The 16,220-nt window shown below is 45.2% G+C and overlaps 1 protein-coding gene across 1 annotated transcript in view; it reads right to left on the reverse strand.

Moving 5' to 3' along the window:
• Window positions 1-1,308: 1,308 nt before the first annotated feature.
• Window positions 1,309-16,220, reverse strand: part of PSMF1 (proteasome inhibitor subunit 1) — a 42,549-nt gene continuing 27,637 nt past the window's right edge. The window contains exons 6-8 of the mRNA XM_086701876.1: window positions 3,568-3,621; window positions 2,267-2,425; window positions 1,309-1,736 (exon numbers count right to left, since the gene is read on the reverse strand). Coding sequence (XP_086558002.1) covers window positions 1,685-1,736; window positions 2,267-2,425; window positions 3,568-3,621 — 265 coding nt within the window. The 3' untranslated portion in view covers window positions 1,309-1,684. The remainder of the gene's footprint in view (window positions 1,737-2,266; window positions 2,426-3,567; window positions 3,622-16,220) is intronic.

The raw sequence follows: 16,220 nt of genomic DNA on the forward strand, positions 1-16,220 counted from the left end.
AAAAGTGATCTGCTTCCCTGCTCGTCTGATGGTTTCTAGTGTGATGTTCCTTTAATGTTTCCTTTTATAATGAAGGATGCTTATGTGACCAAACTGCCCCAAGTCCTTTCCGTAGCCAGCATGACCCAATTCTAAAACAAAAACACTCCACCCATTTGTAGGCCCTTAAGGAAGAAGGCTAAAGGCTTCAAGGTGGTCTTCACTAAATCAGTGCTTGAGATGGGGTCTCCCAGAAATGGCCAGGGCGCCTGCTCATGCTGGCCTCCCCACCCAAGCCCCAGCTGAGGGTACCCTTAACCCCCTCTCAGGCAGTTCCAGGCTACAGCATATTAGCAGACACCTCAGGAAGGCTCTGGTAGCCTACCCTGTGCCCACAGATAATGTGTCCTCATTTAGGAGAAAGAACCCAAGGATCTGAGAAGCAGAAAGGCCCATCCATGGATGCAATGCTAGCTGTGGAGGGAAAGCGCCTAGTGCCTTGATCTCTTGCCTCTGGGCCTGGTGCTCTATGGTGCTCTCTCCACTCCAGCACAGAGGGGGCTCATCACTGACTGTGTCTGTCAGGCCTCGGGCTGAAAAGAATCCGGAGAACACCAGAGGTCAGGTGGGCCTGGACAGAGGACACAGGCTTCTGGAGGCTGGGGCTCCCTGGGGGTGAAAGGCCCTCCTGGCTTGTTTCCTGCTTCACTAGCTCCTCCATCCACCCCCGCCACTGGCTTCCAGAGGCTGGGCTCCCTGCTCCCACGGGGGTTCAATACCACACTCAGATGGAGCCCGTGCTCCTGTGCTTTTCTTGCGTGGGCCCCAAGGGGCACGGAGTTACCCTGTAGGTAAGCACCACACAAAGCGTCAAAAATTCATTCTTTTCCTTTGCCCAGTTCCGAGAGGTGGCCACACACAGAGGCAGGCATCAGAATGTTGTAGAATAGGAAGGGCACCTCCCAGGGCAGCAGGAAAGCCCTGGGAAGGGAGAGCCCTGCTTAGGGTCAACTCGGTAAGTTAGTGGCAAAAATGAGATCAGCCTTCAGGTCTGTGCGGGCAAGCAGAACTGGAGGATTCTGCCCTTCTCCGCATGACGCAGTCTCTCTGCAATGTGCCTGCCCCTGTGAAAGTCTTCCTTGTGGCCTATGGGGCTTTCTAGTCTCTCATTTTCGTCTGTGTAGCCACACTGCAAAAGCAATTTATGAAGGGAAGGTGTCTGAGAAGCAAGAACAGGCCCTGGGTAGGAAAAGAGTCATTTGGCCCCAGAAAGATTTCAACTCTAAAGTCTCAGAAATGGAAGGAGCTGCGCAGAAAAGAAGAGTGGGAGCCTGGCAACATGATTTTTGTATTGACATTTGGTTCTTATAATAACATCCAAAATGCATTCTGTTCTTATAGCGCTGCAGCTGCGACTGCATCGGGCCGAGAGTGTATGTTGCCGGAGCGTCCCTTGAGAAGTGTGCGGGAGCTGGTGGTGACAGAGACACACAGACTGCTCTTTGGGACCTATACGCAGCCGGGTGGAGAGCTGCAGCAGGTGCCTTGGCTCTGACAGGGGGTGGGGAGGCAATCCCAGCCAGCCTGCAAACACATGGGCAGAGTCCCTCGCCCCCAGACCGCAAGAACACGGCTGCTGACGGGGCCAGCGGCGGCAGCTCCCGGAGAGTGGAGGGAAGGCTGGGATGTTACGTTCTTGAGGCCTTCACAGGTACATATCATCGTAGCCCGGTGGGGGGAGATGGTCTGGGTTAGGTCTGGAATGGAAACAGGGGCTGGTGAGTTGGGAGTGATGGCGGGGCCAGGGGCGCACAGGCAGACGGGGCCTCAGCAGAGGGAGCCTGCCCTCCAGAACGACGTGGTGCTCTGTGGGGTTGAAACGCACACGCTCTACAGCCATGATCCTGACTCTCCCACCCTGGGTAAGTTAGTTCATCTTCCAGGGTCTTGATTTCTGCATCTATGCAATATGGACAGTAATATGTACCCCTAAGTGTTGCTATTAGAATCCAGCGTCTTGACACGGACTTAAACTTCAGTGAGTATGAGCAGCTCCTCCTCTGAGTGCTCCCTGAGGGGGCTGGAGGAAGGGAGGCACTGAGGGCTGGGGAGCTCTGGGGAGGCATCAAGCACGGGGCCCGGAGGAGGCTCCACTCCCTCGGCAGTGGGGGATGATGGAGCCAGTGGAGACTCCGCACCTAGAGTCAGACTGCTTGCTCCCGCAACGCTGAGCTGAGCTGAGCTGCCATCAGGCCCTATTTCTCAGCGGGCCTGAGTGAGTACCTACCCAGACGGGCTGGTCCCAATGGGTCCAAAGGGGTCAAAGCGTGCTCCTGGGGGCACAGCGCCTGGAGGAAGACGGTTTGGGAGGCCCGAGGATGGGTCAATGAGTGCTCTCGGGAAGCCAGATCTCAGGGGATCCACGATCATGCCACCTCTCCGACACCTGAGGCAAGAAGAAAAGGTGGGTAAGCAGGTGGGGCAAGGAGCTGCTGGAGGAGAGGCGAAGGAGGTGAGTGGACTAAAAATGCCTGGGATATGTACTCTGGAGAGCTCAAGCAGACACTGATGGACGGTTGCCCGAGAGTCAGCAGGAAGTGGGCAAGAACAGGAACACCAAGAGCACACCTTTCCCGGCATGTACGGCCTGCCCTTTCAGCTTTCCAGGCTGCCCGAACCCACAAAACTGAGATCCCTGCCATGTTCTACATCCAAGGGGGACAACTTGATCAAGAACAGGTGCCAGAACTTGCCAAGGTCAACGGAGAACCATCATAAGGTTCTGGAGGGCACTATTTTAGGTCTAAGGACTAGTAATGGCATTGGGACAATTCCGGATGATGGCTTTCTTGCAGTTTCCTGAGAGGGCCTCAGGGTGATCTAGGACTGCATGTGGACTGCCCAAATCTGGCTCCTGACAGCATCTGTCCCTCATGGAGTTAGATGCACCTGACCTCCTGTGCTCAAAGCAGGATGTGTGAGCTGATGTTCCCCAAACTTTGCGGCCACTGTGCAAGCTCAACTGCAGGCTCATGCGATTTCCCACTGTCTAAAAATGAGGTGCTCATGTTGGGGTCACTTTGCAGCACAGGTTGAAATCTACCCGGAAGCATTCAGAGAAGACAGGGCCTGGCTAGGCTGTAGTGACTTTGTTGGGTGTACGACAGAAACCACACACACAGTCTACTGGGGATCAGAGACTCCCCTGAGCAAGTGAGGTGACTGCTGAGGAGCCCTGAACTGCCCTTCAGTCTGTCGCCCACCACGTGCTCCTCAGCCTGCACCTGAGAAACCCTTCCATCCAAGGGAGGCTGCTGTCCTCCGCCAGGGCCAGCGGGGTCAGCTAATGACAGGGGAGTTGTCTGCTGGCTTGCTCGGCGCCTCCCCCACCCCGCCAGCAGAGCTCTCCCTCACTGCTGCAGGCACGGCAGAGCGGAACAGTGGTGGGGACTTCTCAGCCGCTCAGCCCCAGCAGCCTCCTTCACCCCAAAGCAAGGCTGACGAAAAGCTCTAAGATTAGAAGGTGAGCTGAGGCTGAAAAGTCACAAGAGTAAGTTGTGTTGCTGCCCCCTCCCTGGCAGGACTCACCCAAAGGGGTCCAGATCCTCTCCCCCGACAGCAAACGGGCCCAGGGGATCACACCTGAAACAAACAAGGGACAATTACCACAAGTCCCATAGCAGCCGGGTGCCTGGGCTCCCGAGGGATTGAACCCAATGCCCTTTGGGGTCACAAATGCACTCCCAGGTATGGAGGACAGGGGAAATCCCCGCATGAGACCATAACACGAGGGATATTTCAAAGTGGTCTTTGGCACAGACTAATATATTACAAGGGCAATATTGAAAAGAGTTGAACACAAAGCTAAAAACAAGGAGACCTCAATACTGTAGAAAATAAACGTACTGACAGTGGTTAGTAACCTCAAGATAAATTTTATTTTATTTACACTTTTCTCAAGTTTCTAAACTTTGTATCACGAACCAAGAACTTTCAGATTAGAAAATATCCTAAAAACAAAACCCAAACTCCAAGACTAAGACTTAAAAGCTTCCAGGGATGGAATAAGATGGGTGTCCACACACAGCCAGAACAGTATGGCCTCTCCACGACATTTCGATCCCACAGACACCGTGTATCTGTTTATGCGCTGCCCACTGGAGGGCCACAAACCACTGTAACCTCTAAGATTTTTTTCACCTCTACACCAAGAACCCACTTTTGTTCTCACTGGGAATGCATGAGCTAGGAGCATAAATGAGAGCATCCTTTCTGGAAAGCAATTCTGTACTGTCTAATATATACAAAACACCTGTGTCTTTCAAAAGTCTTAACGTATCTTTATACTCTTTGATCCAATAGTTCCTTATCTAGGCATTTATCTTAAACAATACATAATTCAAATTAAAATATCACCATAAAGACTTTAATCAAGGGAACTGGAATTGGCCTAAGTAGGGACCAGTTAGGCACTTTATGGTGGATCCCTAAATGCAATTGTGGAGACAATGTTCTCAGAGGTTTCAAAATGATATGAAAAGGGGAGCCTTGGGTGGCTCAGTCGGTTAAGTGTCTGACTTCAGCTCAGGTCATATCTCACGGTTTATGGGTTTGAGCCCCTCATCAGGCTTGCAGCTGTCAGCGCAGAGCGCGCTTTGGATCCTCTGTCCCCCTCTCTCTCTGCTCTCTCTCCCTCAAAAATAAACAAACGTTTAAAAATAAAATAAAATGATGTGAAAAAATGCTTATGCTCTAGTGCTAACTGTGGGGGGGGGGGGGGGAAGAGATAGCCTAGGAATAGCCCAGGGAATCAACTGTGAAAATGTGTGCGGGGGCATGTATGTCTAAATAAAAATTGAAAGGAGTACAGACTGACAGTTACTCCTGGGATGATTTTCTTTATGCTTTTCTGGTTTTTTCCTACAAAACAAAAAATACTTAAAATTTGCAGAAGTGTGCTTTGGAACCTGCTTGGAGACCTAGCAAGCAATACAAACCTTGCAGTTCTGGAGGGGGTGGGGGTTCCTGCCAGACCTCAGGAGAGCCTTGTAAATAGCAGCTAATATACACTTACAGGTAAGAAGCCATTAATTAAAGAACTGGGAAAAAATCCAAAAGGAGATGCTTCTTCAGTCAGTTCTACCTATCATGCTGGAAAGGATACTGTGATTTAAGTGGATGTGGCTAGGTTTCCAAGGGAAGGAATTTTTCCTGATGTAGATGACTGTTCCCGAGTCCTAGTTCAAATTTGCTGGTGGCCTCTGTTAACATCATGCCACACTGTGGATGGACAGGGGTGCTGGAGAGCACCGAGTGTATCTCCATGAAATGGCCCACTACAGGTCAGCAAACAGAAGGGGCTTCTAATGGCTATAAAAATGCCTAGGAGAACAGCACCTTATAGCTCCTGAAACACATAGCCTTTTCTCCTTTTCTCTCCTGGGCCATAGAGCACAGGACGGGGCAGGGAGAAGGAACAGAGAAGAGAAACTGGAAAAGGCAGCTGCCAGGCCCATGGCAACCATTTGTGTACTTGAAATTGTCACAGCCTATCCCTTGACTCAACACTTACCACAATCTCGCTGCAACACACGCACGCACACTTCTGTGAATTTATTATGCACATGCTCAGAACCCATTTTAAAATAGTCTCAGTCCTGGGTCCCCTGGGTGGCTCAGTTGGTTAAGTGATTGACTCTTGATTTCAGCTGAGGTCACGATCCCAGGGTTGTGGGATCGAGCCGTATGTTGGGCTCCATGCTAGGCGTGGAGCCTGCTTAAGATGTTCTCTCCCCCTCTCTCTGCCTCTCCTCTGCTTGCATGCTTTCTCTCTCTTAAACATTAAAAAAAAAAAAAAAAAAAAAAATTAGTCTCAGTCCAGCAAGTCCCCCTGGCTGTAATTTCTTCTTGACCGTTCTTTTGAGGGGAATGCCTCAAAAAAGTCTCAGTCCAGAATATGTCGAATGAGGCTACAGGGATTAAAATAAAGCTGATTTTTGTATAAGGTCTCTGAAATCAAGCCCCTCCTTCAACTGATAATCAGCTGAAGTAGAGTGTTATACACTAACGCTGTAGGCCAAAGTGCCTGCCTGGGCCCACATGACCATATGATCCCGGCTCCAACAGGGCCCCCCGAAGGGATTTGAAGGTGATCCCGAACACACACGAGTTCCTCCTTCTGTGCTCCCCTCTCCTCTTGGATAAAAACGTCACCCACTCCTCTCTTGGGCACACAAATCCCGCTGACATCACTCTAACAGCTACACGGTTTGGCGATGTGGAAAGGCCTCGGGACTGGAGGGCAGAAGACGGGCCCTGGGCTCTGGGTGGAGGATGATCTAGGTGGTTGGCAGGTCTGTCACAAACCTCTGCACCTCAGTCTTTTAAGAAGACTGGAGTCTAAGAAGTAACACTCACAGGGCCTGCTGTTGACGATGACACAGCCGCAGCGGGCACAGACAGACACGCTGCCAGGCAAGGCCTGGAAGAAGTGGGTAACAGCCACTGCCGCTATTTACCAAGAGACTGCCCTGTACTAATTTAGTTTTAAAAATACTAATTTTGAAAATGTAATCTCCTCAACAGGTAATGCATCTACCCATTTGAAAATTCAAGACTGATAAAAGACCCACACGTCCATAATCTTAGGCTAGATGTGTCCTGGAATTCAGAATTCTTCAGATTTAGAAAGGTCAGATGGGTGTACCTAACTTACATTGTGTAACACTCCCAAGCAGCACCCGGGCTGTAACAAATACCCTAATGTTTCTGCAAAACGAATGCCTATTCATATGTAAGTGGGATAAATGAATGTATGAGGAGCTTCATGCCACTTCAGGACAGGGTTTGGCACCAATCTTATGGGAGAGGAAGGTGGGGGGGAGAGGAGGGGGGAGAGGAAGGGGGAGAGGAGGGGAGAGGAAGGGAGAGGAGGGGAGAGGAAGGGACAGGAAGGGAGAGGAAGGGGGAGAGGAAAGGGGAGAGGAAGGGAGAGGGAGGGAGGGTGAGGGAGGGAGGGAGGGAAAGGGAGGAAGGGAAGGAGGGAGAGAGAGGGAGAGAGAGAAGGAGAGAGCGGGGGAGGGAGAGAGAATATATCTCAAGGTCCCTGCTCAGCGCAGAGTCCAACATGGGTCTCAATCCCACTCGATCCCTGGGATCATGATCTGAGCCGAAATCAAGAGCTGGACGCTCAACGGACTGAGCCACCCAGGTGCCCCTCAGAGCTCCTTTGATATCAGAATTGTACATAAAAGATTATGGGCCCACAAAAGCAAAAATTCTCCCTTTCACCCTTGTTCCCCAGCCTACCAGGTCTTCCTACAGACAACTAAGATACAGCTTCTTGTATGTCCTTCCAAAAATACTATGCATGGAGAGCAAATATGTATCTCTCCTTTTTTAACAGCTGGATGCACTGAGCGCCTTATATACATTATCATATTTCACCTTTGCAGCAGCCCTCTGAGTACGTATGATTTTTATTCTTATTTTACAGATGAGGAAACAGGCTCAGAAGCAAGGTTTCTTAAACAAAGCCACATAGGTAGTAAGTGGCCAATACAGTATTCATCCTGGGTCTGCCCAACATCAAAACCCATCCATGCTCAAACTGATGTGTTGAGACCATTTACATTTAATGTGATTTTATGTGATAGGTTTAGATTTATAGCTACTACCATTTATTATTCGTTTTCCAAATGTTCCCTCTGTTTTTCATTCCTCTGTTTCCTCTTTCTTTTTATTCAATTTTAGTGTTTTTTACTCGATCTCTTCTTAGAGTTTTTTCCAAGTGGTTGCTTGAGGGATCAAATATACAGACTGAACCTCTTCAGTCTACTTTGAAACAGTATTTTACCATTTCAAGTAGAAGGCAGAGACCGTAGAAGGCATATACAGGTCCATTCATTCTCCTCTATGTTACAGTTGCTCCCTATTATCCGACATAAAGTGAAATGTGTAATTTTTGCTTTCAACTGTAAAACACATTTTAGAGAATTCAAGAGAACAGTTCTATTTACCTAGACATTTACCATTTCTATTGCTCTTCCTTCATTCCTGATGTTCCAAGTTTCCATCTGGTATCATTTCCCTTCGGTCTGAAGAACTTCCTTTAGCAATTCCTTTTGAGAAGAGCTGTTGACTATGAATTCTTAGTTTCCTTTCACTAAGAACTCTTAATATCCTTCAGAAATAAAGTGAAATATTTGCTGGGTACAGAATTCTGGGTTGACAATTCTTTTTTCTCCATACTTTGAGAACATCTGTCCACCTCTTCCTGGTCTCCATGATTTCTAATGAGAAATCCACAATTGTTCACGTTCTTATTCTTCTACAGGCAAGTCACTGTTTTTCCCTAGCTGCTTTCATGATTTTTTTTTTCTTCATTTTTAGTTCTTGGCAGTTTGATTATAAGTCTGCACATGGACTTTCTTGGGTTTATCCATTTAGGGTTTGCTGAGCTTTTTGAATTTGTGGGTTTTTTGCCCAAAATGTCTTTTGCCAAATCTGGGGAGTTTTCAGCCCTTATTTCCTTCGAATAATTTTTCTGTACTGTCTTCTTTTTCCTCTTTTAAGACTCTGATTGCCCCTATGTTAGACCTTTTATAATTGTCCCACAAATCCCTGAAACTTAATTTTTCAATCTGTGTTCAGACAAGATAATTTCTTTTTTTTTTTTTTTTTTTTTAATTTTTTTTTTCAACGTTTTAATTTTATTTTCGGGACAGAGAGAGACATAGCATGAATGGGGGAGGGGCAGAGAGAGAGGGAGACACAGAATCGGAAACAGGCTCCAGGCTCTGAGTCATCAGCCCAGAGCCCGACGCGGGGCTCGAACTCCCGGACCGCGAGATCGTGACCTGGCTGAAGTCGGCCGCCCAACCGACTGCGCCACCCAGGCGCCCCCAGACAAGATAATTTCTACTGCTCGGTCTTCAAGTTTACTCTTTCTTCTGTTATTTCCATTCTGATATGCCTTCATCCAGTGAGCTTGTTTTGATTATTTTACTTTTCAATTCTAAAATTTCCATTTGGTTCTTCTTCATACCTGCTATTTCTTTGCTGAGACCTGCTGCTCTGTTCAGTTCAAGACAGTCTGCCCTCACTTCTTGCAGCATTTTTATAATAGCTGCTTTCTGTCTTTGTCAAGATAATCCCAACATCTGTGTCATCTCGGTGCTGGCACCTGTTACCTTTTTGTGAGTTGTGTGAGTTGACGTTTTCTTGGTTCTTTGTATGCCAGTAATTTAGAATTGTATCCTGGAGGCTCTGAAGAATCCTGATATTTCTGTTTTAGCAGGCAATCAACATAGCTGGCTTCAGGATCCAAGTTCTGGTTTCAATGTCAGTTGTTTTCAAAGCCTTTGCAGTGCTGTCCAGTGCTGTACCACATATGTGCTGCCAAGCATTGTTTGGACCACCCAGTTCTACTCAAACTGTGATGTGCAGATGCATCAGTGGGGGATCTGGCTAAGGGCAGGTTTCTTTTCTTTTCTTTTTTAAAATATACTTTATTGTCAAGTTAGCTAACACACAGCATATACAGTGTACTCTTGGTTTCGGGAGTAGATTCCCGTGATTCATCACTGACATACAACACCCAATGTTCATCCCAGCAAGTGCCCTCCTCAATGCCCATCACCCATTTTCCCCTCTCTCGTGCCCCCCCATCAACCCTCAGTTTGTTCTCTGTATTTAAGAGCATCTTATGGTTTGCCTCCATCTCTGTTTGAAACTATTCTTTTCCCTTCCCTTCCCCCATGGTCTTCTGTTTAAGTTTCTCAAATTCCACATATGAGTGAAAACATATGATATCTGTCTTTCTCTGACTGACTTATTTCACTCAGCATAATACCCTCCAGTTCCATCCACATTGTTGCAAATGGCAGGACTGCATTCTTTCTCATTGCTAAGTAGTATTCCATTGTATATATAAACACATCTTTATCATTCATCAGTGGGTGGGCATTTAGGCTCTTTCCATAATTTGGCTATTGTTGAAAGTGCTGCAATAAACACTGGGGTACATGTGCCCCTATGAATCAGCACTCCTGTATCTTTTGGATGAATTCCTAGTAGTGCTATTACTGGGTCGTAGAGCGGTTCTATTTTTAATTTTTTGAGGAACCTCCACACTGTTTTCTGGAGTGGCTGCACCAGCTTGCATTCCCACCAGCAGTGCAAGAAAAGGGCAGGTTTTAATCTAGAAGATCACGAGTGGGACTTGAGATTCTGTATGTTTCACAAACTGAGTGAAACGTGACTGGACTTTGCTAGTCTGGGGAACACCAATGACTAAGACTGCCAGGGTACAAGTTCAGCTGGGAAATTCTGGTAGCCTAGGATTATTTACTCTGTTCTGCTAAGCGTAGAAATTTAGGACTGGGAACATGGAGATGCTGAGGACAGTAGACAAGAGTGTGTGTGCATATACACGTATGGCAGCAGTTACAGTGCTCTGAGCAAGCAGAGCACTAAACCTTCTCTTTTCCCCCTGCTGAGGATATCCTGTGAGTTCAAAGGTGAACTGGGAATGGAGGGTGGGTGGGAAGTATCGCATTTGGGCTAGGAAAACAAATATTTTTAGAAGAAAAAAAGAAACAGATATGCATAAATTTAAAAATTGTAAGAAAGATGTCACCATAATCTAACATGATTCTTTTTGCTATTCTTTTCTTGTCTATTTTCATAAGCATGCTTTTATAAAACTATAATGCTATCATTTTAGATCCCACTGTTTTCCTCCACTTATGTCCTGTATTTCCCAAGTTGTCTGTCTTTGCTATTGACATTTTTAATGACCAAGTAATAATCACTCAAGTGAAGCAAATTTTTAACATTTACTTGACCTTCTACTGTATGTATTGGTATTGCTTCTGGTAGGTGTAACTATAAATGATGGTGTAATTGGTGACTTTTGTGCACGTTTTTTTTCTGTCAGAAATCAGTTCACTGGGTGGGGGGCGCCCGGGGGCTCACTTGGTTAAGCATTCTACTCTTGATTTCCGTTCAGGTCATGAGCTCACGGTTCACTAACAGCGCGGAGCCTGCTTGGGATTCTCTCCTTCTCTCTCTGCCCCTCCCCCACTCCTGCATGCACTCTCTCAAAAAATAATAAACTTAAAAAAAAGAAAGAAATCGGTAAATGTTACCGTCTGCTTGTCCTACCACTGTATGATGGGGACAACCTGCTTCTCTGATCAACAGACAGGAGTTGTGCTCAGAAGCCTCAGCTGCACCTGACTTGGAGGATTCAGAAGGTGAGATTGGAGTTCTGCAAGCTGATGAAATTCAGGTTAAGATTTTACACTCAGCTGATGTAGTAATGGGTACACGTTACCCCGAAGGTGATGGGGAGGGGAGGGGAAATGTATTTTGCATTTGGGAGGCCAGACGGTAGACTATGGTAGGTAACATTTCTAGAAATGGCCCCCTCTCAATATTCCACACTGTCTAATCCCCAGAACCTGTGATGTGATGACAAATCACTCCTGCGATTGTTTTAGGTAATACTGCACAGTTGACTTCAAAAAGGGGAGATTATATGAATGGGCTAATCTACTTACGTGGGCCCTAAAAAGCAGAAAACTTTCCCTAGCTGGCAGCAGAAGAGAAGGTGGAAGGGGAGAGTCAAAACATGAGAAGGACTTGGCATACTATCGCTGGCTTTGAAGACGGAGGGGGCCGTGTGAGAAGAGACGCAGGGAATCTTAAGGAGCTGAGAGGCCCTCAGCCAACAGCCAATGAGGAATGGGGAGCTCAAGTCCTACAAAAACAAGGAACTAAATTTGGGTTCAGTTAGCTCACAAATGTTACGGGGGTGATGCTTTTCTAAACAATTTAAAAGAAAAAGGAGACCAACTCCAGCAACATGGCAAGGATAGGGAAACAGTATCAAAATACGGTGGGAATGCCAACAAATACAATTGTTTGGTTCTACTTCCAGCGACAGATGCTAAGGAAACATTCAGAGATGTGCTCTAAGTTTCAAAATATGTTCACTGAGGTGTTAGCTATGGTAGCCCCAAGTTAGGGATGACTTAGGCTAAGAAACACAAAAGCCTTGCATCATCCTAGATCTGTCTCTCCTTCATTAAACCAACCCACCAGCAAGTCCGATCAGGTATACTTCCAAACATACCCCAGATCATCTGCCTCGTCTCTGCCACCATTCCCCCTACCACCACCGTTGTTTGTTCCCTGGGTGCCCGTGACAGCTCCTGGCGCCATCTTCCTGTTTCTGCTCTTGGACCTTTATACTCCATTCTCCACAAAGGAGCCAGAGTGATTCAAAAATAAAACATAAATAGTATGAAGTCCCTCCCAGGGATCCCTACTGCTTTTGATCTTGCCCCCAAGACTCCGCATGCCCTGGCCTTTGCTCACCCCCACAGTGTCATCACCGATCTCTCTATTCTCCACCCCCAAGTTTACTGAGTTCCAACCACACCACTTTCTCTTTATTCTCGGAACAATCCAAAACGATCATTTCTTTTGAAATGATTGCTGATACATGTGTTACAAGGAGGAAATACTAGGGGCGCCTGGGTGGCTCAGTCAGTCAGGCATCCAACTTCGGCTCGGGTCATGATCTCACGGTCTGTGAGTTCGAGCCCCGCGTCGGGCTCTGTGCTGACGGCTCGGCCTGCTTCGGATTCTGTGTCTCCCCCCCTCTCTGCCCCTCCCCTGCTCATGCTCAGTCTCTATCTCTCAATAATGAATAAACATTAAAAAACATTAAAAAAAAAAAAAAAAAGGAGGAAATACTAAGGGCTGAATCTTGCTCCAATGTTTATGAGCTATGTTGGTTTGGCTAAGTTAATTAACCTCTCTGTGCATCAGTTTTCTTTTCTATAAAATGGGAATAGCAGCATCTATCTCATTCTCGTTAGGATTAAGAGATTATATTTTACACTTAATGTAACTGCTTGGCACACAGTAAAGACTTGCTAAATATTAACCACGTTAGTTGTCAGAACCTAACCGGGATTCCTCCACAGAAAAAAGTCAGTGGTTCATGGGGTCCCAACCAGACTGCTTTCTGTCCCAAATGTTTTGATGGTTCCCATTACCCAGGATCAAATCTAGCTCCTTAGCACATGGGGCCCCTTGTGATGTGGTCCTCACATTCACCTACTCTCCTTTCACATGCCAGTACAAATATAATGCCCTCACTCTCTCCCTTGCCCCAACATACACACGCATGAGATGATTTCACAGCCTCATTTAAACCCACTGTCCCCTCAGCCATACATGCCAATTACTTTCAATATCACAGAATTTTTATTAGTCCTATAGAATTTAGCTCATCAGGTATTACCTCTGTGAAGCCTTTCCTTCTATCTTGTACCACTCAATCCTTCAGAATATTATTCAGAATAATCACCCTTCTCTGTGCTTTAGCAGACCTCAGAAAATACTTGTCATTGTTTTTAAAGGACTTATGATCTGGAATGAACAGGGCAATCAGCGGGGGATCAACTGTGAACTCCTTCAAGGCTGGGTCCACACCTCATCATGTATTCCCAGTGCCCAGTACAGTGCCTGACACATAAGCAACACTTAGACTTACTTGGGAACGAGAAATTGTAAGAAGGCAAAAGCAAAGGCTTTAGAGTTATACCCACGTTCAAATTCTGGCTTCACCATCTAGTGGCTGTGTGACTTGGGGTAGGTCATGAAATCCCTACACCTTAGCTTTCTCTCCTGTAAAGTACGACAACAGTATTTCTCGAGGTTGTTGTAGGTGTCACACGAGGATGTTTACAAGAGTGTAACACCTGGTACATAATAAAAAGTTCAAGAAGTGGTATCCAATATTCTATTATTATATCACAACTGCTTTTTACTGGTTGTGATTACTTATACATGAACCTCAGTTTCCTTACTTGTAAAATGAGGAGAGCCCTTGCCCATCTCATGGGGTTGAGAGAATAAAATATGCGCATATGGATGAACCGCCTAGCTTGTGGCTTACAATAATTGGCACTCAACAAGCAGTGATTGAATAATTATTATTGAACTAGCTTTGCCATACATGAGAAAAACCAAAGAGATCAAGATTATTTGCCTCTAAGAGGAAAGACAATGAGGGCAAATTTTAAGAATACGGAATAACGGGCACTGCCTGGGTGGCTCAGTCGATTAAGCATCTGACTCTTGATTTCAGCTCCGGTCATGATCTCATAGTTGGTGAGTTTGAGCCCTGCATTGGGATTCTCTCTCCCTCTTTCTCTGCCCCTCTCCTGCTTGTGCTCTCTCTCTCTCAAACTAAATATGTACACTAAAAAAAAAAAAAAAAGAAAAAAAGGAAATAGTTTCATGACTAATAAAAATTGAAAATTTAATTATTAAGGTGACATAGGTAGAGGATAAATCTTTTTGGAATATGGTGCTGTACCAACTGGATTCAATATAGTAAGACATCAATCTATCTTGTACCACGCATAAAATTAATTTCAAATGGGTTATAGATCTAAATATAAAAGGTAAAACAACAGAGCTCCTAGAAAAAATATATGAGAAATCTTCCATGACTGTGGGGTAGGGCAAAGATTTCTCAAACATCAAAAAGAACATCAAACATAAAGGGAAAGCATTGATAAGCTAGATTACATAAAAATTAAGAATACTTTAATTTAAAAAACACCGCTGATAGAGTGCAAAGGCAAACCACAGAGGGAAAATATTTGCAATACATGTATCTGACCAAGGACTTAAATCCAGAATACACAAACAATGCCTACAAATCATAAAAAGATAAGACAACCGAATATAAAAATGGGTAAGAGATCTGAAAGACTCTTCAACAAAAGGGAATATCTAAAAGGGCTTGTAAACATTTTAAAAAAAGAAAAAGAAAGTATTCAAAATGTTCTCCACAGAACTCTAGGGGTCCCTGAAACTCTTTCATTTCAGGGGGTCCATGAGATCAAAGCTATTTCCTCTTAGAAGCTATTTGCTTTCTTCACCGTGTTGACATTTGCACTGACGGTACAAAAGCAGCGGTGAGAGAAATCACGGATTCCTTAGTATGAATCAAAGCAGGGACACTAAACTAGCATTCGGGTGTACCCTCCCTCACCAGTCACCTGCTGCATAACTCTCGTGTCACTTTAGAATGTCCTTGATGAAGCAGTAAAAAATTACCCAGTGTTCTAAAATTCCCATCTTTGAATACACCTCTTCTTGGTATTCTCGGTGATGAAATGGGAAAACAGGCATAGAGCACTTCTGCATAAAGAAGTACAATGGCACTTACCAATACTTTCACAGTTAAGTTGCTAGCTCAACTAGCCATTTTTTCATGGAAAACCATTTTAACTTGAAAGAATGACTGACAGACAAACCATGATTATTCAGACTTGGGCTACCTAGCAGACATTTTCTCAAAACAATGTCGGCCTGTTACTACAAGACAAACAACTGACACTGTTGCCAATGATAAAATTGAAGCTTTTGGGTGAAAATTAACGATTTGAAAATTTGTATTCATCAGTAGCTTGATGGTTTCCTAGTCCTGATGGTGATGAGAATAGTAATATTGATGAATGTGACTTTTTTGATACTGGATAATGAGTCAGCATTTAGCGGATCTGCATTAACTCAGTGAACCAATATTTTCCAAATGATCAATACATGATCTTCCAATATCATACATGGGTAAAAGATCCACCCAAAGGACATGACAGACCAGTGGATTTTAACGTAATCATGTACAAGAACGTACCTTTGCTGTTAGGTATTCAGATTCCACACTACAATTGACCCTTCAAGAAACTATCACTTGTCAAGTTTTGGTGTAATGCAAATAAGAATATCCACAATTATCTGAAAACATTATTAAGCCAGTCTTCTCTTTTCTTATAACTATTAGGGTAAGGCTCAACAAAAACATTACTGCCTGCAGACTAAATGCAGAAGCAGAAGTGAGAACCTAGTTATCTTCCATACCTAACGATAAATAGGTCTGCAGTGAAGTGAAACAAATCATTCTTCTCGTGCAATTTCTGTGTTTGGGGGAAAATAGTATTTTTGTAAAAATGTGTTATTTGTGTTAATATATAATGGGTTTATTATTGTTTTTAAAAAACTTTTAATTTTTTTACATTTAAGAGAGAGAGAGAGAGAGAGAGAGACAGAATCCAAAGCAGGCTCCAGGCTCTGAGATGTCAGTCAGCACAGAGCCCGACGTGGGGCTTGAACCCATGAGATCATGACCCAAGCCGAAGTTGGATGCTCAA

The sequence above is a fragment of the Puma concolor genome, chromosome A3, assembly GCF_028749965.1.
Source record: "Puma concolor isolate L17-30 chromosome A3, mPumCon1.1.hap2, whole genome shotgun sequence".
NCBI classification, from domain to species: Eukaryota; Metazoa; Chordata; class Mammalia; order Carnivora; family Felidae; genus Puma; species Puma concolor.